Consider the following 27765-nt stretch of genomic DNA (forward strand, 5'->3'; position numbering starts at 1 on the left):
CGGAGGTTGGGTTAAGTTTTATGTCTGCTATCTTACACAACCCTCTCCTTTTATCTAGGTTTTGTGACCAGCCATGCATACCAAAGATAAATATAGGCAGTATCATCGAAATGAATTATAATGATAACCTCAATTCAGATAAAATAGCAAAACTAACGATTTGTATTTTTATTTTTGAGAATAATTTGTTTAATTAAAACCTAATCAGCATATGCTCCAAAATCAAATTCCTTATTAGAAGACATGGAGTATCCTTATCTTTTTGACAAAGTTGGGAACAGTCAATTTTCCACCCAATCTTCTCTTGATATGTAAGCTGAGCTAGCCTGCATTCAATCTTGATACAAGCACGTGAATTCTATGCAGTGGTTTCACGTTTCTTCCCATATCTTTAGCAAACAACGTGAGTACGTGACTCATATTATCATTACAACTTTGAAAGAATTTTCTAGTATCCATATTATCATATTTGAAAAGGGGAACCCCCCTATATAAAACAGAAACAGGTATACGAATTTTCTAGTATTCATATTATCGTATCCAACACAATGCATATGCAAGACATATGTTCAGGTATATTTCTCTATTAGACAGTGTTTCCATGAGATGATTGATGATTGGTGATATGTGCATTTTATATACCTGGAATTCGAAATTCCACTTGTGTTGAACTTGAATCCCCTATACGCGTTTAACCAGGTTCAAGCATGAAGTTAACAGTTCTAATGTTTTTTCTTTATTAAATGGTGTTGAACTTGAATCCCCTATGTGCATTTTAAAAAAAGCATGTCTGAGTTGCGGGCTTAGGAGAACTGTGAGGGGAGAAGAAATTCACTGATAGGTTTTGGCAATTGAAAAATTGTGGGCGACCTTTGATCAGGGTCAGTTCTAAGATATTTGATGCCTAGACCTGTTAATTATTCGAATATCTTCATGTATTTTTTGTTGTAAAAGATTTTTTCATAATCAATGTTCTCTAAAAATATCATTTTCAAAAGAATTATTGAAAGTAAGTTAAAAATAAATATATCTACATAATACTAACTACTAAGTAAAAATAATAATTTTAGTATCCTGGGTTGCCGCCCCTCCTGCCAATCCTCAGGGCCATCCTTGCCCTTTGATAAGGTCATTCAGTTTCTGTTTTTGAAGGAAGTGGTAAGGTCATTCAGTTGCAGGCTGCTCTTGGTGACTTGTTTTGGTATTTTATTTTGAGAGGTTGTTTTGGCATTTAAGAAACTGGAAAAATAGGATTTACAAATTAACATTAGAGCAATAGATAGATAGGAATGAAACAATGAAATTCAAAAGATGATACTTTTGATCCAAAAAAAAGACTCCCATACGATTATGTATGGATACAATTTACACGGAAAGCAGTAGGGACTTTTTTTTGGTTTAATGTGCATCTTTTTTACCTGTGGTCGTGGTATAATGAAATATTTTTATCTTTACACGATCAATATGATTATTATGATACCTTGCAGCCATGGAGGACTTGCAACAGGAGATGACATTATTGAGCTTTTCGCGCACAATAATCCAACCAAAGTGCCATTGAGATGTCAAGTAAGGAGTATTAACACAGTTTTTTAGCAGACATTTAAGGTAGATATGATTAAAGTCAAAACATATTCAATGATCTAACAATTATAATTGATTGACAATATAAAAGTATTTACACCGTCGATATATATAAATTCTAGTCATATATAAAAGTATACCATTTGTATTGAGTTATGCCTAACATAGTGTATCACTAGAGTTGTGTGTAATGTTTCTTGTATAAAAGTGTATAATTACATGTCACCAGGTAACTTCTGCCCAAGTGTTATAGGCTTAAATGCAGCCAACACCACAGAAACTTTACATGCAAGAAATCCCATCATTCCAACTATGATATCTTTTGGTGTTAAGAACACTTCAAAATCATCTCCTGAGCTATACTTCACTACAAATACAGCAAACCCTAAAGTCAATGCCACACTTACTATAGGACCCTTCAATCCTCTAAATAATGCATCAGTTCCTCCTTTGTTGCTTGTGATTAATTTTGAACCTGGCAATCCGTCCACATACCTCTGCAACAATAGCAGATACAAGAAGCCTCCAATCCCACCAACAAAGAAAGCGAACCCGGTATTTTCACCAGCTGAGAGGGAAGCAATTGATGTGCCGAAAAATATCAGCACAGCATCATAAAATAGCAATGAGAATTTCAAATTTGTGTATTCCTCCATGCTTTCTTCCTTTGAGATGACAGGAGTTTGGAGCAATGTACTGTCATAAAGTTCTTTTTTGAACAAACTTATAGGATCCGTCCCTTCAAGCTGAGTCACAAGGTTAGGTCTTAATTCCAACATGGATAGATCAGTTCCTTCACCAAGCAATGCATCCTCAATTCGAAAGTCGTATTGGAAGCCGGTGTATGGTGGTACCTCTTCTTCTGGCAATGATGGTTGCCATTCAGAATTTATGACTGTTAAGGAGATATTTCCTAGTCTCCATTGACCTGACCTTAGAGGAAGAAGAAGAGTATTGTTAAATAGATAAACTCGATTGATCAAACCAACATTAATTTTTCAAGCTTCATCAAGACCTTATGTTTGATGCAGTGACAAATATAGAAATTTAAAGTTTTGGAGGTAATACTCTTAAAATATAAATAATATATGTTGGGACAGCTAATATATGATGGAATCCTAGTGGGGGAAATGACATTGATATGCCTCTGGTGGAATTGCACAATGCTTTTAAAACCAAAAATATTGTTTGAACATCAATTTGGGACAACAAAATTCGACAACTATTTAAATTATTAATGCAATTCACATACATGCTTAATGTAGTTCAATAAGTAGTTAGTGGTGAAGACAAGATCGGAAAACTTATTAACCATCAAATGAGCTTAACCAACCATGAATTCGAATATTATTAACCATGATTTCAGGTGTTCCAACTATATGTAGATTTGAACACTTGAAAATCAAGGTTAATCACGTTTAAATTTGTGGTTAGTGAAGTTTAGTAGATAAGTTTTTAGTTGCAACACCTGATATATCTATTAACCAAATGTAACGCTTCTTTTAACATTTGTGCGAACCCTGTTAACAATTTAGAAAGTTGTCGAATTTAGTTGTCTCAAGTTGATACTCAAATACCATTTCTGTTTAAAAACTGGAATGTGATCCAAATGTCAGGAAATACAATTTCACAGCACTTCAAAAAATTTGAGGGAAGACAGATGTTGATTAAAGGGACTTCAAAATTGAAGGTTAAGGATGATGTCTACTGAATCTTAATTACTCCAAAAAAAATATATACTAGAATAACTTACCTGAATCAACACCGACCCAAATAGCCTCAAGTCTTGCAATTTTTGGACCCTCAAAAATGAATTCATCAACAGAACCTCTTTGGAAATGAAGTATATCCCCTGATTCTGTAGAATGATCGGTCATCAAACTCACTGGTATTCTCTTCAATATGGAATTTCCATCTACGTCTATCAAGCATAGGAGAATTCCAGCATTGAAGTCACTTATATTTGAGCCATATAAGTTGCTGGTAACCAACTTGACCCTGAATAAAGATTTGGATTTATCCTCCTCAAGGGAAGATAAAGTATTTTCTAATGATGTATCTGTGCATACTTTCACGTCAGAGGCTGGCAAAACAACTGATGGTCTGGTATAACTCTGAAAATCTGTGGCACAAACCAGTTAGCTATGAATTATCGACACAAGCACGGACACCAGACATGAGACTGATTACATATAACAAATGACTTTTGGTGAAATTAAAAAATAAAAGTACTTTATTTGGTCCAAAATATTTACTCCAAGAAGCATGGAACTGATTAATTCTGCCATCTACCAAGACCATGCTAATATAAACCGGCTAGGTTCAAGCTTTTGAGTGCATAACTTTAAAGCAAACAAAAAGAAGTATTCTTCCAAAGTACTGAGTACATGTTTGGATTGGCAATGTGTTTGGCGAAATCCCCGTGGCACCGTTATCTTTTCAAACTCTAAATTGTAACTTTTGTAACACGGTAGTCTACTGTGATTCTGTCAAAGTCACTAGACAAAGCAAGTATAAATTTTGTACTTTTACATAAACTAAGTTGCAGATACACAAATCAGATGACACAAACAACAACTTTGACAGCCAAAACTAACCAACTATAATCATTAAGTACTCACCACACTGAAATATTTAATATACCACTTGCTAGGCCTGACAATAATAACTACAAACAACTTTGAAAAGAGTAGGTTTCTTTCAAAATTAAAATATGTGAGGATGACCAATACTTTAACAAAATCAAATGACATAATTCATATAGTTATGATAATTTAAGTTTCATAATCATCATATATGCCATATATAGGCAAACATCAAATCAGGATAAAGTGTTAAACCAAATCAGCCATGATTTGACAACCAGCTTGTAAATTACTCCCAAATTGCTTAAAAAGCTTCCTTCCAATAAAAATACCTCCAAAATTTTGAATCATATATTTAATTTAATTTTATTTTATTTTTTCTCTTCAATTAATATAATATCACAATAAATTCATATATTAAAATGAATCCCAAAATAAAGAGAACAGTTAAAATCCATTTAAGTGAAACTAAACCTTAAAAGTTAAGATTTTTAATAGTTTAACGAAGAAATTAAGAAGTGGGGTTACCTTGAAAATTAGTATCAGAGAATTTGGCACGAATAGAAAAGCGTACATGTCTTGAACTTGAAATTCTTCTAGAAGAGGTTGTGTGTGTTGTTGATTTTCTTTTGAAAGCATGATTGTGAATGAATGAAGTTGAAGGAATCATAGTTTTCACAGGAATTGTCTCCATAGCTATAGCTCTGAACCTTCTTCCCCAAAAGCACGAATTGCATTGCACAAAAGGCACAAAATTCAGAATTTGGAATTTTCTACAGAACAGTATATACTGTGTTATATATAATTTATGTTACGAACCTAAACATAAAGCGTTTGTAGTCCAACGGTTAGGATAATTGCCTTCCAAGCAATAGACCCGGGTTCGACTCCCGGCAAACGCATTTTGTGCTTTTTCGGTAGTGCCTCCTTTTTTCTTTTACTGAAATAATCATGGTGCGCTATCTTAATATTATCCTTTTGTAAATTGCAATGTCTATAGTTGTTTTTTTTTTTTTTTTGGGATTGAACTCATACTCTTTTGAATAATTGGGATTGAACTCATACTCTTTTGAATAATTTGTTTTTTTTTTTAGTTCATCAACCATTTGAGTCCAATTGTTTGATTTTGTTTATGGTAGTATATAATATAATTGATCACTTATGAAATAGTCTTCATTTTCTTAGCAAGTTTTTTGGGAGAATGTAGGATAAAAGAATTTATAACAAAACAAATTTGAGACACAATGTTATGTTTAAACTGTAGCAAAATGTATTGTTAATTTTTTTAGGGTTAAATATGTTTTTTATTTCTATACATATTCAAAATTTCATTTTAGTCCATATAAAATAAAATCATATTTTTTAGTCCATGTAAAATTTTCCGTTAGCATTTTTAATCCCTAAAAAAATTTCTACCAACATTTTTAGCCGTTGTAAAATTTTCCGTCAATATTTTTGGTTCCTAGATGTTAAAAGAAAACGTTACGTTACGTTACGTTACGTAGACTAAAAAGTATGATTTTATTTATAGAGACTAAAAACAAAATTATGAATAATTATAGGAAATAAAAACATATTTAACTTTTTTCAAGAACTTTTTTTTATAGTTATCATATTTTTTAAATTCATTTTCATAAATGCTTGTTGAAAATCTATTCAAAATGGCTCCATCTAATATATATTAGTTTCTTAGTTATAGGCACACACATTTATCTACTGAAGTTTTTTCTTATTATTTGAAACCAAATTCTACGGTGGAACATCTCAATGGCTCCATCTAACATGCTCATAAGTCAGGCCTATCAATCTCGATCACATAAGATCAGAAAACACATGCAGTTTTGCCCTTGATTTATTATGATATGAAATGGTTGAGTTTGCTGTTGGAACAACCATTGTCCCCCAACATTAAGGACAATTATGGTTATGATGATAAGAGCATCTCTAATGGGGGTCCTTACTTAACAAGGACCACTTCCCGTTAAGGATCCTCCATTGGAGAAAGAAAAATTGAGTCCCCGTTAAGGAACGGGTAACTATATAAGGACACTCTCTCTCCTGGGTAACTAACGGGTCCCACGTTTAAAAAAGTAATAAAATGTGTACTACTTGGTCTCATTTGCATAAAGAATTAATAAAATATGTAGTACTTGGTCCCACTTGTAAAAATGAGTAATAGATAAATTATTTTTGTTTAACATGTAAAGATAGTGGGACATATTTAAGTACTTTTCATTGGAGTCTTTATTAGTGTATTGCCATTGGAGTCATTGAGTCCTTAATAAGTACTTTTATTAAAAAATTATAAATAAGTGATGTGTCACGTTGAGTCCATTTAAGGAGTCCTTGTTAGAGAACTATCATTGTGGATGCTCTAAGACGTGCGCAAAGAACATGTGGAGAACAACCAACATATCATTCATTGACTCAACTTGAGAAGCTTCCACTATTAGCTTGCTTGCACCGTACTTCTGACTATCCTCTTCTTCTTCTTCACCAATCAACAAGCGACACTTCAACACTAACACATGGCATAACCTAAATTTTGACTTTTTTTTCGAAGAACAAAATTATTTCATTCTCAAGATAATGTTGTTAATATAAGTCAGACTAAAATAAAAAAATACAACAACTAGCATAAGGCTTTTTTCCCTAAAAAAAAAATAAAAAAAAGCATAAGGCTTTTTTTTTGTACGATCAAAAGCGTATTGCATCGCTTCAATGATAACCACCCACGTCTTACATGACAATTCATGTTGGAATTTAATTGTGTAACAAAAAAATCATAAATACAAATTATAGAATATCAACGTATTGTTAGGTCGGATGTTGTGATCAAGGTTTGAACCTCGACCATACTATTTATGTGTGTGTGAGTTTCAATGATTATTTGTCATTTCGTCTATTTACCAACAAAAAAAATATCAACGTATTGAAATATAGATCAAGAACAACGTACTCTAGGATCATTATGGAGATAGTCAATAAGATTTTAAAAGTAAATATGATTGTTGCATCCAAATTTTTAAGTTTAAGGCAAAGACTTCTCATTGAACTTAACGTAATGGTCCAAAGTTGGTTTAAAGTTCCTACTTTGTTAATAATTTTAAAAAATATGATTTTGATATTCAATAATTTAAAGATTAATTTTAGAGATGTTTTGAATAAAAGTAGAAATTGTTGTGTTTGTTCATGGTAAAAAGTACTACTACTTTTAAAAAAAAGTTAGTTATACTTATATAAATAATATTTGAGAAGTTGTTCAAAACAATTTCTCATAGCAGTTTTTAGATTATTTTTCTCATTTTTTTATAATATGTAAAAGAAAAACGAAAGTAAGATTATAATGTTTAAAAAAATTGATATGTTCGTAACAAACAACAATTACAATGTTACCAAAAAAAAAAAAAAGGATTCAAAATAATCTTAACGCAAGAGCATATGTGAGTTCGACTTCTGCTTCTGTTATTGTCAATGGAAGCCCTGCCGATGAATTCTTGTTGGAGAGAGGATAAGACAAAGTAATCATTTATCACTTTTTTTTTTTTTTTTAATTAATTGCTCAAGGTCTCAATTCTTTGTTCAATGCTTTAGTCAACGCGGGCCTTTTTCACTAGTTTATAGTTTGGAGTAAGTTATCAGAGTGTCTTATTTATAATTTGCAAATGACACTTTTAGTTTTTGGTGAGAAAAGTTGGACTAATATTAGTTCTATCAAATCTATCTTGTGGTTTTTTGAACTTATTTCTTGTTTCAAGTTGAACCTTCACAAAAGTTTATTGGTAAGAGTGAATGTGTTGGATACTTGGTTGGGTGAGGCGTCTAATGTGTTATATTGTAGGGTTGGCCAAGTTACTTTCAAGTAGATAAATGATATTTGTGCAACTATTTTAGACAACTTTCTCTCTCTCATACTCATATGATATTCTTATCATTTATCTTCATTATTCTCTCTATTGTTTTTGACTAATAAGAAATGAGAAAAGGAAGATTGTCATAAAAGTTATCATCAAATGATTGTACAATTATCACTTCTCTTTCAAGTATTTGGGACTCCCTTTTAGAAGTAATCACAAAAGATCTTCCTTCTAAGTTGTCGTTGATTAATATTGCATTGAAAGGTGAAATGCGTCACTTATTTTGGGATGACTCAATTATCCTTGACCAAAAAAAAAAGAGTAAAATTCCACCGTAGAGAGTGATTCAAGAGATTCAATCAGTTAGATGATTATATATGGAAGCGTCATGGTGAGCAGCAGTTGATATTTGATAGGTGATTGACTTTTGTTTCGGTGATCACTTGTGAGGAAGTGTGGTGGTTTGACTTTGATTTAAGCTAAGTATTGAATTTGGTTTGGTGGTTAGATTTTTAGGTGGTGTCTCTATTGTTGTGGTTATGGTTTTATTTCTTTTAGATGTTTCGTCTATATATACCGCCTTTGTTTTGTAATTTCTGTCAACATGTTCTTGTTCATCTTGTACAAAGATTTAGCTATTAACAAATTTTACAGTTTAAAAATAAAGAGATTCTAGAAAATATACACTAAATTTCTTGCAGAGAAAAATTAATCAATTTGTTATAAGAATGGATAAACTAAACACATGCAATTTTGGCGTTCCTTTATTATAAGAATGGTTGAGATCAGTTGCTATTGGAAGAACCTTTTTTTAAGGACAATCAAGGTTACTATTATTCATTAAATAAACACGTGAAGGTGAAGGAAGTGGAGAACAACATAAACAAACATATTATTACTCCATTCATCCATTGACCCTTACTTGAGAAGCATCCACAGTTTGCTTGCACCTTTGGCTTTCCTCTTCAATAACCTATCAAGAACCGACACTGCAACATAACTAAATCTATTAGAATGTCGTCAAGGAAACATCTCTTTTTTTAGGTGACGTTTAGCATGGGAACTGACTCTTTTTTCCCACCATGGGAAAGTTGGGTTATTAACCATAGATATATTAGTATTTAAATTAAATGGCTGAGATCTAATAGTGGCTACCTAAAAGCAACTTTTTGGTCTTAAAGGCATAAAAAAAGATACTCCACAAAATTGTTTACAATTTAATTTATTAATATTTTTTTAAAGAGGAAGATGGAGAGTGGTGTTAAAAAATTCCAGACATGCTGCGATCTGGAAAGTAAAGTTTGCCAAAGCCAAGGTGCATATGGGTTGTTGTAAGGTTCTGAAGGTGAGATTAGGGAGTGCTGCAACATTGTTAATCAATTAATTAATTGCAGCAACTTCTTGATCTTCCGAAAATTTGCTCATAGATGCAAAGATAGTTTTCTTTTTTCATCAATTCTTTGATATTGTTATTGCTTTTTCGGATCCTTTCAATCACTGGTAGTCAAATGAAACAAAAAGAGATGGGTGTTAGTTTTAGAGCAAAAAGATTACGAAAGAGGAATGTGGGGCTGTCATGATAATAATTCATCATTGTTATACAAAGAGATTGAGTTAAACTTGAGCTCTGAGAAGAATGACGAAATGGGTCGTTTTCCTGCAGCATTCATGATGGATGATAGAAAGTAGTAGTATTCTGGGGAAGGGGCGTGTGAATCAGTTTTTTATTCCAACAAGAAGATGAAATAGTAACAAACATAAAACTGAATAAAATAAGTAATAAAAAATTTTATTTATTTTTAACTAGCAGGTTGAAACTGCCACCTGTTATTAATGGTCCCACTTTCCCATGGTGGGAAAAAAGAGTCTCTTCCCAGGTTAAACGTTACCCTTTTTTTAAGGCAAAAAATGAAATAATATATAAACAAAATCGAATTAGAACACCGGAAGTGCTAAGAAATGAAAAATTACAATATGATCCTCATTATTAACATATCAAAACAATGACATTACCATTACAAACAAAAACTATATCAATGGTAAAGTGAAAGATATTAAATTGAGTTATGAAATTACTATTAATTAGAATGTAAAATTGGAAAAGAAAAAAAAAAGGTATATTCGATTGAAATGTTAAATGTTTCATTATTTTATGAAAATTTTAATTTTTTTTTTTTACAAATGGATATATATATTTTTTTTATTTGGATAACAGAAGGGCCTTAGCTCGAATATATTACTCGAAACGAAGGGAATAGTAGTTAAATAAATGATTACTAAAAACCAACATAGAAAGTACTACAGTTGAGAAGGGAGATATTATTAAAGGTGACACACTGACACTTACAAACCAATTTTATAGACAAATGGTTGATCATCGATGTTGGATGTTTTACACGAATAATGGAGTAATATGGTAAAACGCTAGAGTCCTATTTGTAGACCATCGCATGTAGTTCACGTTATGAGAAAGACTTGCTTGGACACATGCTTTTAAACACAACATTTAGGCACCCACACACAAAAGTATATTTCATTTAATCATTTAAAAAATAAATATTATTTAATTATTTTCTCTCTTTACATTTTTCAATTATGTATGTGTGCTCAAACCTAGTGTTCAAACTTTTGTGTCCAATTAAGTATTTTCCTCACGTTATATAGTTATTAAATTAAATTACATTTTTTAATTAACACATTGCATGCATACATTACAATAATACATGTCTTTGCCTTGTTGTATTGGGTATAAGATGTGTGCAAGCATCATATTATTCACCTTAGACATTAGAATTGGACTACATATCATCAAAATAAAAGCCTTAAACTTTCAAATTCTAAAGCCAAATCAAAAAGAATCCAACATGGGTGCTTATGATTCTGAATCCCTTCACTCTTCAACACAAAACTCTTATCATCAACATCTTTTAAACCAAAGAGAAGAAGAAGATTCAAACCCCAAAACCAAATCACAAAAAAAGCTAGCACTTCTCCCTCTAATCTTTCTCATCTACTTTGAGGTATCTGGTGGACCTTATGGTGAAGAAGCAACAGTAAGTGCTGCAGGTCCACTTTTTGCAATTCTTGGATTTATAATTTTCCCATTTATTTGGAGTATCCCAGAAGCTCTGTTAACTGCAGAATTAGCTACAGCATTCCCTGGAAATGGTGGGTTTGTTATTTGGGCTAATGAAGCTTTTGGTCCATTTTGGGGGTCTCTTATGGGCTACTGGAAATATTTTTGTGGTGTCATAAATTTAGCATCTTTCCCAATTCTATGTATAGATTATCTCAAAGTTGTGATTCCTGTTTTGTCTTCAGGTTTACCTCGTACAGTGTCAGTTTTTGTCTCAACTGCTTTGTTGTCTTTTTTGAATTATTCTGGTTTAGCTATAGTTGGTTATACTGCAGTTGGTTTAGGTGTTATTTCCCTTTTGCCCTTTGTGTTAATGTCTTTGATTTCAGTGCCTAAAATTGATCCTAGTAGATGGTTAAGTTTAGGACAAGAGGGTGTAGAAAAAGATTGGACACTTTTTTTCAATACTATTTTTTGGAACTTGAATTTTTGGGATAGTGCTAGCACTTTAGCTGGTGAAGTTGAAGAGCCACATAAAACTTTTCCAAAAGCTTTGTTATTTGCTGGATTGTTAACTTGTTTGGGTTATATAATTCCTTTGTTGGCTACTACTGGTGCTATGCCACTTGATCAAGAAGTTTGGGTTGGTGGGTATTTTGCACATGTGGCTGGTTTGATTGCTGGGAATTGGTTGAAATATTGGATGGAAATTGGTGCTGTTTTGTCAATTATTGGATTATTTGAAGCTCAATTAAGTAGTGCTGCATATCAACTTTTAGGTATGTCTGACTTGGGATTCATACCAAAAATATTTGGTGAAAGATCAAAGTGGTTTAACACACCTTCGATGGCAATTTTGATTTCAACAATAATATCACTTGGTATGTCTTTTTTTAGTTTTACAGAGATTATATCTACAGTTAATTTTTTGTATAGTTTAGGTATGCTTTTGGAGTTTGCTTCTTTCCTTAAGTTGAGGAAAAAATTCCCTACAATGAAAAGACCTTATAAGGTTCCACTTGGATTCTTTGGTTTAATTCTAATGTGTTTTGTTCCATCTGTGCTGTTGGTTTATGTGATGACTGTTGCTACCAAAATTGTATATGTGGCTAGTGCTTTCTTAACATTCTTAGGGATAGTGTTGTATTATTTCATGAATCTTTGCAAGTCTAAGAGGTGGATTGAGTTCCGTGGAGTAGGAGATAAATTGGATGAAGATGAAGATATTATTATATAGAAGAAGTTAGGTATGTTTGCTTGCTACAATTGCTGTTATTATTACTTCGAGCGAAGCAAACTATATACCAATTTATGTAACATACTCATTTGGGGTTGAATCAATCTTTGTAATAATTTCCAGATGAGGAATGCTAGCAACACTCTCAACACTATCTCTAGCACTCATTTATTGGATAAAATCAATGTATGTCCCACCATTTTGTGTGGGTTCAATTTTCAAAGTGTAGACCCACAATGATTTAAACCAATAAAAAAAAATGAGTATTAGAGAGGGTGTTCAAAAGAGAGTGTTATTAGCATTACTCTTTGCAGATTTAGGGGTGAACAAGACTGGTCTCAAGAAGCATTACTCTATACTGTTAAGAATGCTTACTAAATTCTTACTCGTGAGGATGAAGGTGCATGGCTGCAACTTAATTTTGGTTGTCACAAAAGTTGTCATATAAATGGATGCTCAAATAACACAACTCTATTAAAATACTCCCTCCGTCTCGCAATAATTGTCTCTTTAGCATTTTTTCTTTTTATCAAAATAATTGTCACTTTAGAATATCAATGCAACATTTATTATTTTTTTCCATTATTATACCCTTATGTATTGAATTTCATTCAACTTTACTACTCTACTAACTACAGTTAATAAGGGTATTTTAGTAAATGATATTAATTTTACCATTGAAATCAACACAATTAATCATTTCCTGAATAATCGTGTACAAAACTTAAACGACTATAATTTAGAGACGGAGGGAGTATAAGCTGCTCAGCTTTTAAAAAAAAGGTAAAAAGCATGGAATGAAATGATAAATAGTCTTCTTTTAGGAGAGAATCAAATAATAAATAGTTAAGGTTTTTTTTTTTAAAGGGTTAAAAGTGTTATAATACAAAGACAAATAAATGACTACTAAAAAACCAACATAGAGATTACTTGATAGACTCTCAGGTTCAAGCTTTATGAATGAAAAAAAATGTGGTTGACCCTGTTAGAGTAGTTAATTCAGTGCTTTGAAGTTAGTTAAAGGTTGTTATAGAGTTAGTTAGTTTACTTTCAAACTAAGCAACCTAGATATAACAATGCAATGTGGAAACAATACATTGAAATTCAAATTTTTATTCATTAAAAAAGTTAATCATAGATGTTGGATATTTACATCAATAATATGGTAAAAAAATAATACTTGGTGACTTTATCTTTTACATGAAAATGAACATAATTCTTCCCCATATTAGGGAGCAAGTTTGACGAAAAAGTTGAAAAATTATTATAAGGTTTGACGAAATTAAAGCCTAAATTGATGACTTTCCCCACTATTCCTAGACCATCACATGTAGTGCACGTTATATAGTTAGTATTAAATTAAATTACAGTTTTTCAATAATCACCTTACATTTATACGTTACAGTTTTTCAAAAAATTATACATTTAATTATACATGTCTTTGCCTTGTTGTGTTGGGTATGAGATGTGTACAAGCATCATATAAACGTGTGAGTCAGATAGACACCAATAATTGCAAATATCTTACTATAATCTTATTCTATTCTATTCACCTTAGACATTGGAATTGGAATGGAATATATATCCTTACAATAATGCCTTAAATTTCCAACATCTAAGGCCAAATTCATAAAAATTCAACATGGGTGCTTATGATTCTGATTCCCTTCACTCTGCAGCACAAAATTCCTATCATCAACATCTTCTAAACCAAAGAGAAGAAGAAGATCCAAACCCCAAAACCAAATCACAAAAAAAACTAGCACTTCTCCCTCTAATCTTTCTCATCTACTTTGAGGTATCTGGTGGACCTTATGGTGAAGAAGCAACAGTAAGTGCTGCAGGTCCACTTTTTGCAATTCTTGGATTTATAATTTTCCCATTTATTTGGAGTATTCCAGAGGCTCTTTTAACTGCAGAATTAGCTACAACATTCCCTGGAAATGGTGGGTTTGTTATTTGGGCTAATGAAGCTTTTGGTCCATTTTGGGGGTCTCTTATGGGATATTGGAAATTCTTTTGTGGTGTCATAAATTTAGCATCTTACCCAATTCTATGTATAGATTATCTTAAAGTTGTGATTCCTGTTTTGTCTTCAGGTTTACCTCGTATTGTGTCTATTTTTGTCTCAACTTCTTTGTTGTCCTTTTTGAATTATTCTGGTTTAGCTATAGTTGGTTATACTGCAGTTGGTTTAGGTGTTATTTCCCTTTTGCCCTTTGTGTTAATGTCTTTGATTTCAGTGCCTAAAATTGATCCTAGTAGATGGTTAAGTTTAGGACAAGAGGGTGTGGAAAAAGATTGGACACTTTTTTTCAATACTATTTTTTGGAACTTGAATTTTTGGGATAGTGCTAGTACTTTAGCTGGTGAAGTTGAAGAGCCACATAAAACTTTTCCTAAAGCTTTGCTTTTTGCTGGATTGTTAACTTGTTTGGGTTATATAATTCCTTTGTTGGCTACTACCGGGGCTATGCCACTTGATCAAGAAGTTTGGGTTGGTGGGTATTTTGCACATGTGGCTGGTTTGATTGCTGGGAATTGGTTGAAATATTGGATGGAAATTGGTGCTGTTTTGTCAATTATTGGATTATTTGAAGCTCAATTAAGTAGTGCTGCATATCAACTTTTAGGTATGTCTGACTTGGGATTCATACCAAAAATATTTGGTGAAAGGTCAAAGTGGTTTAACACACCTTGGATGGCAATTTTGATTTCAACAATAATATCACTTGGTATGTCTTTTTTTAGTTTTACAGAGATTATATCCACTGTTAATTTTTTGTATAGTTTAGGGATGCTTTTGGAGTTTGCTTCTTTCCTTAAGTTGAGGAAAAAATTCCCTACAATGAAACGACCTTATAAGGTTCCACTTGGATTATTTGGTTTGATTGTAATGTGTTTTGTTCCATCTGTGCTGTTGGTTTATGTGATGACTGTAGCTAGCAAAATTGTATTTGTGGCTAGTACTTTCTTAACATTCTTAGGGATATTGTTGTATTATTTCATGAATCTTTGTAAGTCTAAGAGGTGGATTGAATTCAATGGAGTAGGAGATAAATTGGATGAAGATGAAGATATTATTATATAGAAGAAGTTAAGGTATGTTTGCTTGCTACAATTGCTGTTATTATTACTTCGAGCGAAGCAAACTATGTAGCAATTTATGTAACATTCTTATTTGGGGTTGAATCAATCTTTGTAATAATATATGTATATTTTTCTGTAGGAGAAATTGGAATCTCCTCTTAATCACTTGTAATTTGTCGTGCAAACGTCTGTAGATTCCTTGAAATATTATTTTATTTTAATGGGGACTTCAAGAATCAAGATCCCAACTTTGGGTGGTTATTTATTAAATAAATTAAAAAGTGTATCGAGAACAAGTTGGATTCCGACCACAGATTCACCTGTAGGGATGAAATTCTTTCAATACTTCAATTCTTTATTAAAAAAATCAGCTTTCTTTGTCGGTTAGATAATCAAATATCTAAAATGAGGGCCATGAGACGTTTGGCCATCAAATAGTTTATCTTTCCCTTTCATCATAACTATTATAAAAATCACAAGTAAAATAATTTGTGACTGATATATACTACATTAAATGTCGAGTAGATTCATTCTCCTTGAAAGCTATGCTAAATAACAATTCGACAGAGGTCGATCGTGACCTTCAGTAATGGAGGAGGATGGCATGATAACACAAACATTAATGCCAAGTGAATGTAAACATATGCTCAAGCACAACCATGTCTACCACCAAATGTAACCCAAGTGATTGGTGCGCATGGTATGGATGGTGTAAAGCCCCAATATCAGTGACGACGTTTCAAGTCCCAGCATTGGAGCACCAGCTATATTTATTTTCTTACGGTAACTACAATGTTAAATAGAGTTAGAGTTCCTCCTATGTTGCATACCACCTTACTGGCTGACGAGTGACAACAACCCAACTAATACATCAGTGACATAAACTTTGTGCCTAAAACATTCAGAGTAATGATATTTTGACATCCATTTGATGACAACTTTGTTGACAACCTTGTTTTTCTCACTTCTTATTGGTCAAAAACAATGGAGAGAGAAAAAGGAAGAGAGAGGATAACAACATCATGTGAGTATGAGAGAGAAAGTTGTCCAAAAGTTGTCAAAAAGTGGTTGTCAAAATATCATTTCTCAAACATTTATGATCCAGCTTTGCATCTCAAGTCTAGTGCCACAAACTAAGATGGCTAATGGATCAGTTCATACAAAAAGAGAGGGACAGAGGGTTAATGGATCAATAACCAACATCGATTTTTATTTTAAAAAAAATAGCTTAAATGAATTATATAAAGCAAGCATCCAAAGCAAATAGAAATTCATTATGAATATTATCATCACTAGATCTGAAGAAAAAACTGCAAACAAATAAATAAAAGGAAAAACAAAACAGAATAAAAATTGTCAGGATCATACCACTTTAGTGTAGCAATATGATACCAACAACAAAACTGAATGGCAGAAATATGAGATCATGAGGAAACTGAATATACTCCTTTGATCAACAACAAAACTGATTGCGCAGGATCATACCACTTTAGTGTAGCAATATGATACCAACAGCCTAGTCTCTTGCAACATACATTTCAATGGCAGAAATATGAGATCATGAGGAAACTGCGGGTAGTCATTTATACAGAGGCAAAAAACTCAACACCAATTGAAGCCATTTTCAAACTATAGTTATAAGAGATTAAAAATGCAAATGACAGAAATACAGAAGTCAACTATTGATTGAAAACATTCAAATTTCTTTGCTCCTCCTGCCATGATCTCCAAATCGTAACTATGGACAGCAAAAAACACAAAATTTACTCTAAAACTCAAATTGCAGCTATGCCTTCCACTCCCTTGGATTATCACATCTCAGTATCATTTCTTAGCCAATACCTCCCCTTTGCAGTCACTACCGGCAGTGACCATGTAACCGGCTCCGACCTATCAATACAAGCAATGTCACAACACTCCAATCTAAATAGTAATCATGAAAAATGCCATTATAGAAAATGTCACAACATTCCAAACAAATTGCAATCATGAAAAATTCTAGCAGACTAAGAAAAGGAGAAATGAATTACTTGGCAGTCTTTTAGTGTGGCACGTTCTTGGAGCTGTACGTTGCTGCAGATGACAGAACCTTGAATTGAACAACCGTCACCAATAGTAACATGATTCATAACTACGGAATTAACAACCTGCGTATACATATAACAAAGAAGCAAATGAAAGAAAGCTCAACAAAATTATTGAAGACAACAGATTAGTAAAGTAATCAGTGTATTACAAATAAATCAAAGGACCAAAAACTAACTTCCTGTTAAATAGCAAGAATAATATATCCCACCTTAACATTGGCACCTATCCTACAGTGGCGGCCAATGACAGACCGTTTGACACTGCATTTGTCACCCATCTGTGAACCTTCTCCCAGCATACAATGTGGCCCTACCTAAAATAGATCATAAAATTATGGACTTCAAAATGGGAAAAGGCAAATCAATGCTTTGGAAACTGAATTCCAAAAAACACAATTCTCTTCGCTCTGCAGTGTGTTTAACTAACTCACTGTTGTTTTTGCTCCAAGCTCTGCGGTAGGATCGATAATGTTGTTATGAGAAGAGAATGAATACCCTGACAAATGACTAGCTTCGCCTATCACCTGTCACATTAAAAAATGAATAAATCCCAAGTAAACAAATCTGTTGCTTGAGAAAAATGTAAAGCAATATCAGTTACTTGGCAAAAAAGTCATGACCAAATAAAAACTTACATCCCGGTTTATATCATTGTATGCTTGTAAAGAATTCAGGCGAGCACAGTATTTGTTGCTTCCAGCAATATAGACACAACATTTATGGGTTCTTCGAACAGAATCAGAACCATTAGTACTAAGTTCATGTCGTAGATGAAAGGTGGGCTCAGATGCATTAGCAAGTATTTGAGATAGCATTTGTTGATTGCTTTGAGAAATAACCTTCTCAGTTCCATTTTCTTCAGCTTGTGGCGTACCATTTAATAATACTTCCGATTTCTAGCTCTCATTTAGAAAAATATAACTAGATTAGAATCCTAACCAGTTTAGCATCCCTTAAACTATCTCTCTGCAAAAGCCTTAAACAACTAACCAGTTGACTGCGGACAAGATATGGCAATACATCATGCTTTAAGCTATGAAATTCACCATTCTGATCTAGAACTTCTAGTAGAACTGATCTGCAAGAAAATTATGTTTCAGGATACAATGAAGACTAAATTAAGATTGATAATAATATATAAGGCAGTCAAAGAGTAGATGAATATACCTTTTGAATGCATACAAGTGGGCATCCATTAGATCAGCTCTTATTTCTACCTACATGAAGAACAAATTACAAAAAATAATAGCAGAAAATGAATAAAATCTTATTTGGAACAAAAAAAAACAACAACCAAGCCTTATCCCACTAAGTGGGGTCGGCTACATGGATCAAATGACGCCATAGTGTTCTATCAAAAACCATATTTGGATCCAGCTCATTGACCTCTAAATCTTTTCTAATGGTTTCTCTAATGGTTTTCTTAGGTCTTCCTCTACCTCTTTTAACCTGACTCTCCTCCATTTGATCTACTCTTCTTACAACGGCATCTACGGGTCTTCTCTCTACATGTCCAAACCATCTAAGCCTATTTTCTACCAACTTTTCTACTATAGGTGCTGCCCCCACTCTCGCTCTAATGGTGTCATTCCTAATCCTATCCTGTCTAGTCTTACCACTCATCCAACGCAACATCCTCATCTCCGCTACGCTTACTTTACTCTCGTGTTGGCTCTTAACCGCCCAACACTCCGTACCATACAACATTGCCGGTCTGACTGCTGTCCGATAGAACTTTCCTTTCAGCTTAAGTGGTACTTTCTTATCGCACAAAACACCTGAGGCTCTTCTCCATTTCAACCACCCAGCTTGAATACGATGATGTACATCAGCTTCTATTTCTCCGTCATTTTGTACTATGGACCCAGGATATCTAAACTGCGTAACTTGGAGTATGATATGATCTCCAACTTTCACCTCCAAGGTAGACCCACTTCTCCTTTTGCTGAAGTTACATTCCATATACTCCGTCTTGCTTCTACTCAGGCGGAAGCCAGACGCTTCTAAGGCTTGCCTCCAAGTCTCTAACCTCCCGCTTAACTCCTCCCTCGACTCACCAAGCAAGACTACATCATCTGCAAAAAGCATACATCTCGGTGCTAACTCTTGGATGTGTTCCGTCAGTACATCCAAAACTAAAGTAAAAAGATAAGGACTTAGGGTTGACCCTTGGTGCAGTCCTATTGTTATGGGAAAATCTACGGTATCCCCATCCTGCGTCCTCACACTAGTCGAAGCCCCCTCATACATATCCTGGATAGCTCTTATATAGGCAATCCTCACCCCTTTCTTCTCCAAGGATTTCCACAAAATCTCTCTAGGTACTCTATCATACGCCTTCTCCAAATCAATGAAAACTAAGTGTAAGTCTTTTTTATCCGTCTGATATCGCTCCATCACGCGTCGAAGCAAGTAGATCGCTTCCATAGTCGACCTCCCAGCCCAGGCATAAAACCAAATTGGTTATCCGTAACGTGAGTCTCTTTTCTTAGTCTTCGCTCAATTACTCTTTCCCATAACTTCATGGTATGACTCATTAGCTTAATTCCCCTATAATTCGTGCAATGTTGTATATCCCCCTTGTTCTTAAAGATTGGAATTAAGGTGTTTCTTCTCCACTCGTCTGGCATTTTCTTCGTCCTCATAATCTCGTTGAAAAGTTTTGTGAGCCACACAATTCCTCTATCGCCAAGACTTTTCCACGCTTCGATAGGTATGTTGTCCGGCCCAACTGCCTTGCCATTACTCATCCTTTTCAACGCTTCTTTCACCTCGTGCTCCTGAATCCGACGATAATAGTTATAGTTTCGGTCCTCCTTTCTGATGTCTAACCTGTTAGAGTCGGGTAAGATCTCATATCCTTCATTAAATAAGTTGTGGAAATACTTCTTCCATCTATCCTTAATATCTCTTTCTTGCACCAAAACTCTACCCTCTTCGTCCTTAATACACTTCACTTGGTCTAGGTCTCTTGTCTTTCGTTCTCGTCCCTTCGCAAGCTTGTATATAGATTTCTCCCCCTCCTTGGTACCTAAAGATTGGTATAATCCTTCAAATGCTTGAGTTCTCGCTTCGCTCACCGCCTTCCACAAAATCTTATTTGGAACATGCAAAAGTATTTCGTTTTATTTTTTATACAAATGGTATGACAAATTCATTTATTTCTAAGAGAAATGTATTTTTTTTTATAAGACAGTACAATTTTCTTACTCCAACATAAGCATACCAATCACTTTTCATCTCTCGACAGACAGAACAAGAGCTTCATTAATAACGTTAAACATTGGCCTATGTGCTGAACAAGAGATGTAGTAACTGTAAATAACACAAAAATGTGCCTGAAAGACATGTTTTAGAACTAACACTTAATTTGCATGCATACCAGAACAGCTTTAGCTTTTTATAATAGGAGAAATTCAAGGCAGGTGAAACTAGGAAAAAAATAAAAACCTGGCCAACAGAACGGAGTATGCTCTTCTGAATCCGAAGATCTTTTTCAACTTCAGCTCCTGAAAAGGGTTGCAATATTCGACTTAGTTGAGAACGCATATAGTAATAAATAGTACACATATAATAAGGGTACGCTATTGAGATCTAACCAGTTGCAATGTGAAGTAAAAACTGTTTTGTGGGGTCCAGCCCTATCAAATCATAGCGGCCAGGTTTCTTGGCTTTGTCTTTCCCACCAGAGGACACCGACTCCAAAGGTCCACTTACAGGAGTATTACAAAGCAAAGCAGTGACAACTGCATCGTGTCGTCGATGAGTAGCAGCAACAGCGCCAATCGGCACATCAGAAACAAGATCACCGCTAACAATCTTCAGAAAATTAAAACAACCATAAAGATCAGTATCACCTAGATCTCATGCTTAACCAAGAAAGTACGTAAAGGCCTAAAAAAGAATACTCACCAAAATATCTTTTGCGTATAGGTGGCGTGCAATTGCTCGAATTGCACCAGCTGTTCCCACATCCTCAGGAACGGCAGCAACCTAGGACATTTATAAATACAAAAGCGTCACACATTTGGATAGACTACTACTAGACTAGAGAATCAGTAATACTTTAAGGTCAAGGTTGAGGAGAGCTATCAACACTCTCTTTCCAACATTCACTCTCTTATTGGATAAAATCGATGTGAGTCTCACACTTTGAAATGGGTCCCACATAAAATGGTAGGACACACATGGATTTCGCCAAATAAGAGAATGATTGTTAGAACCCATTTGGGTTGGTCTAGTGGTATTGGTTTGGGACCTGGGAGTGTGCTCCTCCTCAAGGTCTCAGGTTCGATTCTCTCTGGTGCCAATTTGAGTGGGCTAATTTAGCTTCTTCAAAACAAACAAAAAAGAGAGAATGATTGTTAGAGTGAGTGTTGAAAAAAGAGTCTTCCTAGCACTCCTCTAATTAAATAAGATCATTAAGAATCTGTGTCCAGGTTCCAAAGAAAGAACACTTTTATTAAGGAAAGAATAGGAGAAAAATCTCTCCTCTAAGGGTTTCCCCTTCTCACTAGTCACGAATCTATTCACAAATGTTTACGATATTCAATAATGATCCACTCTACATCTGTATTCTCCTATATATATATAACAAAACCAACTAACTAACTTCTATAACAACTCTTGACTACTCTGATGAAACGTTACTCTATTCCTAACACGAGTCATCTAAAGTGTATTGCTCACTTTAGATTAGTAAAGTGAGCAATATCAGTTGTTAAGGAACAAATCAATAATTGATATTACAATTATATGCATCTATTCCTAACACGGGTCATCTAAAGTGTGTTGCTCACTTTAGATAAGTAAAGTGAGTTAAGTTAGCAATATCAGTTGTTAAGGAACAAATCAATAGTTGATATTACAATCATATGCATAACGAATCACTCATGATTACAATCATATGCATAACGAATCACTCATGATTGAAATATGAACCCATGAATTTCTAATTTTACTTGTATGTTTGGGTCCACTTCTAAAGGGGCCATGATTGATTCTGGAGGTGCATAATTGATTCTTAGTTCTAACATGTTTGATTCTACATGAAGCTAGGATCTGTAGCTTTTGATTCTAGAATTGTTTTTTACACACATATTTATAGCTCAACTTACTTTTACATGAAAGTATCCAAACACAAATCACTTTATATTCAACCAATTTTTAATCGGAAGCAGTTGTACATAATCAATTCTAAGTGTATGTTTGGTTCCACTTTCGGAGGACCCAAAATTGATTCTAGAGGTGTAGAATTGATTTTGACATTGTTTTGTTCCTCTAAAGTAGAATTAATTTTGCCACAAGAATTGATTCTACTTGAATCTACAGTGTCTATAATTGATTTTTATATTCAAATTTATTGTTCAAATCACTTTTCCTTGAATGTATCCAAACATAAATCACTCTTCCTTAATGTATCCAAACAAAAATCATTTTACCTACAAACAACTCAATTTTAGCCAGAATCAATTCTTTCAAGATCAATTTTCATCACAGCAGAACCAAACATACACTAACTACTCGCCATAGAGAATTCTAATCCAATAATTTATACAATGCATATAGTGAGAACTGAGAATAGGAAAAAAGCGAAAACCTCGACATGGAGGCGATCAGCATAAGCTCCAGAAATCCAAGCACCAACGTTAAGAGCAGTATCTTTACCTTCAACAACCTACACAAAAACACACAAATTTCAGTACCAATTCATTGAAAAAAACGATGAAATTGATGAGAATGGTAGCATACGACGATGAGATCTTTAAGATTGCTAAGCTCCAAAAGCTCGACGACGTAAGAGAGAACGGGACGGTTAGCGACCGGAAGTAAAGCGTTAGGAAGCTCATGCGAAACGAGGGGGAGGAGTTTTTTGGAAACGCCACCGGCGAGAACCACCACTTGAAAATCCATCCAAACGGAGAGGGTTTTGGGTTTGAGGAAGAGGTTTTCTTACTCGCAAATCAAAATCTCGGATTGAACATAAAATTGATACTAAAACACTACACAGTTCACAATTTTGCTTCCTGCACCTGCAGCCAAATTTATTTATTATTTTCTTTTTTTATGGAAAACGTATTTAGTATTTATCACACCTTTTTTTCCTTAACCCGCCCCGATTAAGGGCCAAGGTTCCCATTGTTTATGTTGTCGAAGAATTTTTGTTTGAATTAGTAGAGAAATGTTATCAACATTATCTTTTTAGTGCATTCATTAACGTTTAGTCTTTTGTAAAGTGAAATTTCACGTTGGTCTAAACATTTTTGTGTGAGATTTATTTTCAATGTATGGCAAGGGAATGAATGTTAGAAAGAGTGTATCAATAACACTCATTTTGTTAGTATATTAATTATTACTCTTTTTTGTCAAAATTTGATCCTGGACCTTAAATTTTTCACCTCATTTATTCTCTTAGCTCAAATTAGCTAAGATAAATTTTGAATTCACTCTTTTGCATGTGTCTTCCATAATTTCAAAAATGCTCTTGATTTTCAGATTTTATAATTTGAAATGATGTTTTTCCTATTTTTAAAACGCAAAAAAATAGTCGTAGTTGTTTTAGCCACGATGTTCTTTTCACCAGTTCAAATTTTAATAAGTACTTTAGATTTTATAATCCAAACATCTCTTGTGTCAAAACTAAATTTTGCATGATTTTGTTAGCTAAGTTTGGGTCGATATAATTATACGAAAAATAATTAGTTTGAATTTAACATTCACAGTATAATATTATCACTGGAATGATAATATGTTATATGTTCGGTCGAGTTAGTCTTAAAAGACTTTTTCTATAGAATGCGGTATGAATATTCTAGCTAAATATATTTCTTAAAAAACCTAAGTCTCCTCTATTTTAAAAAGTTTGGTATGACTTGACCCCAACGCATGTTAGGTTGTAGGCTCCTTGTAGGTCACTCTGACATATTTCCCCCTATTTATCACAACTAAGTAACATTTTTAAATTTATACAGTAATTGTTTTCACAAAATATAAATGTGTTTATCGTTGTCACAAATAAGTATTTTCAAACAAATACGGAAATTTACTCATGACGTTGCAAAATTCAACTACCGATTTGATTGTGAAAGATAGACCGTAAAATGTCTAGGTGATTGTTCTCACTCATGTTAAAGTAATTTAAAAGAATTTTGAATTATAGACAACTTAAATGATTCAATTGAATTGTTTTTACTTTTAAATTTAATGGGTTAAATTTGGAACTTGAAAAATAAGGACCAATTTGCAAATTTTAAAAATTTTGAAGGGCCAATTTATACTTTTTAAATTTATAAGGGTTAACTTGAGATAATTTTTCTATTTTAAATGGACTAATTTGTAATCGCAATGCTTTTAAGATAATTTTTTTTATTCTTTTAACATTTGTTCTTAGAGCATAAATATCATTTCTCTTAATTATATATGTGTGACATTGTTAAGGTTGACTTACTTTCTCAAACATTTTCAATTTCTAAAACTTGTTTTCATTTTAATGGTTAATAAGGGGATGAAAGAATCATGTAATACACAATCTGTAGAGATAGATAAAAGAGAAAGTAGAAGATAGATAAGATGAGATCTATATAACACCCTCTCCAAAAAAAAATGTAAATAGATATTTTCTTCAAAATTTGTGGAAATGTTATCTCTATTTTAAAAAAATTGTAAGACAAAATAGTGGGAGAAATATTAGATCTATATTCTCTACTTTTTTAAAAAAAATCGAGTTTTTTTTTGTTTTAAATGGAGATCTACGTTCTCTTCTTACTTTACTAAGGTAAGACAAAATAAAAACATGGAAAAAGTGGAGCTAAGAGATAAGTAATTGACCTGACGTTTTTAGCTATCTATCGTGCCAATGAGTCATTGGTTATTGACCCATTAACAATAAACATTTGTCGCCATCGATGGTGACATTGAGAAATTGTCATTTTTTTTACAACACGTCTTCTCCTAATGAAAAAGATGCATCTAAACTTTTGCAGAACAGGTAAGATTGCATGTTTGCTTATCCTTAATTAATTCAGTAAGAAGATAAAGAAGGATCAATCAGCATACCATGACCAATGTACCTAATTATGGATTTAAGTTATCCGTTTTGATGTTTTCTAAGGAAAGTATGTGCAACAATCAAAACGTTTTCTATTTATATTTTTTGTTTTTATGGATAACAAACAAAATATCGCTACTATCATTTACTATCATAAAGAGATAGGGCGGCATACTTCATTGCAACATTGCAAATGAATGATGGATCAAAGCTTCGAAAGCTCAAATTACAATACCAATCTTCAACTCAAAGTGTTGTCTTGGAGATGGGTGTTGTCAAGATTGAAGGCTACTCGTTGTCTCTTTTATGAATGGTGTTGGGACCCCGGAGAATGTCTTAAGAGGTTTGGTTAAGGGGAGGGTTCTGTTAGTGGGTGGCAGCACCTTGGTGGTTGTTTAGCAGCAGATTCGTCTATGCTGGGCGGTTTTCCCTCTTGCTAGAATGCCGCTGCAGCAGGTTTGTAGGGGTTCTGGTAGTGTTTTTCTGTCTGGGCTTTTTGTGGGTTGCTGTTGTTTTGGGGTTTTGTAGTTGTCTGGTTGTGCTGTTCGCCCCTTCCCCCTCTGTTTTAGTGGCTTGATTGGCAGGGTGTTCCGCCTATATACAGCAACATTTTGTTTTGTATTGTAGTCTGTGCGAACCTTTGCGCTTCTTGTGCAGGTTTTGCGTTAATAAACTTTTGCCGTTTAAAAAAAAAAAAATCGTCAACTCAAAACTACAAATTGCATGCTAATTCTATGGTCAACAAGTAAAATAGTACTACTAGGCACATTTTTTTTCTATTATTAAATCAATAAGTTTTACCATTTTACTAGAATTAGTAAAGATGAAAACAAATTTATGTATAGTAACACATATTTCACCCACCCTTTTTTGAGTCACAGATCGTGACTTTTGTAAATTTTTTCTTTCTCAAAGTATGATATAGAAGATTAGAAGGTGCGTGACCAGCAAAAATTATTTACTTACACATCACTTAGCTGTTCTAAGATTAAGTGAAATTCATTTTTTCTTCCTTAATCTAACTATATAATATAATATCTACAATAAAATAGGCTGCATATAGCTATCTGTGTACACTCACTAGATTTCAACACAGCACCCTGATTGAACAAACCCAGAAAACCCATCAGGAACACTACTTATCTTTTTCAATTTACGGTTTTGCCCTTCATCATTCTCCACCAAATAGAACCCATACGGTGCACCTTCATATTCAGATCCAGTAACCAATTTCCTCGACGCGACCCTAACACTGCAGACCCCAATTCGGAGCCCCGGATCCACCACTTTCCCATTTTCCCTTATATCAACACATGATCTGGGACACCGACCCGCTTCCCAAACTCCTTCAACTCTCCTCCACTGACCCGACCCAATATCCAACACCTCCGCAGAATCATCAAACATCCCTTGACTCTCCGTCGCATAACCACTAACCACCCAAAACTCGCCGCCGACAACCGTCCCTTCACACTCGTCTCGTTCTTGACTCATCGGAGCCAACATCGTCCATTTATCGATTTTCGGGTCATAAGCCCAAGCAGTATTCAACGCATTCTTATTCTCATCATGTCCACCAGCAACAAAAACCCGATCGTAACCCGACCCGGTAGCAAAGAACGAACGTTTCTCCGGCATATCCTTCCCTCTCCGCCACATATTCGTTCGGAAATCGTAAACGAACACCGCGGTAAGAGGTTCGTAACTCGCTGGGTCCCACCCACCCATTACCACGAGCTTCCCTTCGCAGCTGATTAATTGACAGAACAACGGTAACCCGGATGGATATTCAGGAACCGGATCAACTCGGTCCCATGACAAACTCTCCGGGTCAAACACAGTAATATCGTAACTCGGTGGAGTTGAACTGGTTTGTTTTTCGAATTCAGAGTGAGGTTGTTGTTCATGGGCTTGAACCAAACAAGCAACTTTTCTGGTGTGACCGGTATTTTTTCTGTGAGAGTAAAACTCGTCGCTTTGGAATAAGCGTCGCCACTGGTTACAGACTCGGAGTGCGACGGGGTGAGATGAATGAGATAAACGAGTGAGACACTCGAGTCCTAGTTCGCTCGGTAAACCGGGTATTAACTCAATGAACTCGTCCATTGTTTTTTTTTTTTTTTTGTGTTTTGAAAATTGAAATTGGTTTGTGAAATTACAAGTGAGTGGGAGGAAGAAGAAAGAAGAGTGTGAAGTTATTGA

The 27765-nt window shown here is 34.0% G+C and overlaps 3 protein-coding genes, 1 non-coding gene and 2 pseudogenes across 6 annotated transcripts; 3 read left to right on the plus strand and 3 right to left on the minus strand.

Annotated features, from left to right (window-relative positions):
* Positions 1–1639: 1639 nt before the first annotated feature.
* LOC146933276 (Lipase/lipooxygenase, PLAT/LH2 family protein) lies at positions 1640–4907 on the minus strand. The gene is made up of 3 exons (XM_085705074.1): positions 4698–4907; positions 3338–3706; positions 1640–2512 (listed from the first exon to the last, which is right to left on the minus strand). The coding sequence occupies exons 1-3, from the start codon at positions 4861–4863 to the stop codon at positions 1800–1802; spliced, it is 1248 nt and encodes a 415-aa protein (XP_085561200.1). The 5' UTR covers positions 4864–4907; the 3' UTR covers positions 1640–1799.
* Positions 4908–4999: 92 nt separating this feature from the next.
* TRNAG-UCC (transfer RNA glycine (anticodon UCC)) lies at positions 5000–5071 on the plus strand. The gene has a single exon. It is a non-coding gene; the product is annotated as a tRNA-Gly (tRNA).
* Positions 5072–10803: 5732 nt separating this feature from the next.
* Positions 10804–15614, plus strand: LOC146933278 (putative polyamine transporter At3g13620 pseudogene; annotated as a pseudogene). The gene has a single exon (XR_015007412.1). The product of XR_015007412.1 is annotated as a putative polyamine transporter At3g13620 pseudogene (transcript).
* On the plus strand, positions 10804–15614 carry LOC146933279 (putative polyamine transporter At3g13620 pseudogene; annotated as a pseudogene). Its single transcript, XR_015007413.1, has one exon. The product of XR_015007413.1 is annotated as a putative polyamine transporter At3g13620 pseudogene (transcript).
* Positions 15615–16853: 1239 nt separating this feature from the next.
* Positions 16854–23474, minus strand: LOC146933280 (transferases/nucleotidyltransferase). Its single transcript, XM_085705077.1, has 12 exons — positions 23268–23474; positions 23116–23193; positions 21429–21509; positions 21116–21335; positions 20967–21025; positions 18684–18733; positions 18507–18594; positions 18152–18412; positions 17948–18040; positions 17726–17830; positions 17460–17576; positions 16854–17319 (listed from the first exon to the last, which is right to left on the minus strand). The coding sequence occupies exons 1-12, from the start codon at positions 23427–23429 to the stop codon at positions 17254–17256; spliced, it is 1380 nt and encodes a 459-aa protein (XP_085561203.1). The 5' UTR covers positions 23430–23474; the 3' UTR covers positions 16854–17253.
* Positions 23475–25632: 2158 nt separating this feature from the next.
* Positions 25633–27754, minus strand: LOC146933281 (F-box/kelch-repeat protein At1g15670-like). The gene has a single exon (XM_085705079.1). The coding sequence runs from the start codon at positions 27667–27669 to the stop codon at positions 26644–26646; it is 1026 nt and encodes a 341-aa protein (XP_085561205.1). The 5' UTR covers positions 27670–27754; the 3' UTR covers positions 25633–26643.
* Positions 27755–27765: the final 11 nt, after the last annotated feature.

This window comes from Medicago sativa, chromosome 4 (genome assembly GCF_051527215.1).
Source record: "Medicago sativa cultivar Bolivia chromosome 4, Bolivia_mono, whole genome shotgun sequence".
NCBI lineage: Eukaryota > Viridiplantae > Streptophyta > Magnoliopsida > Fabales > Fabaceae > Medicago > Medicago sativa.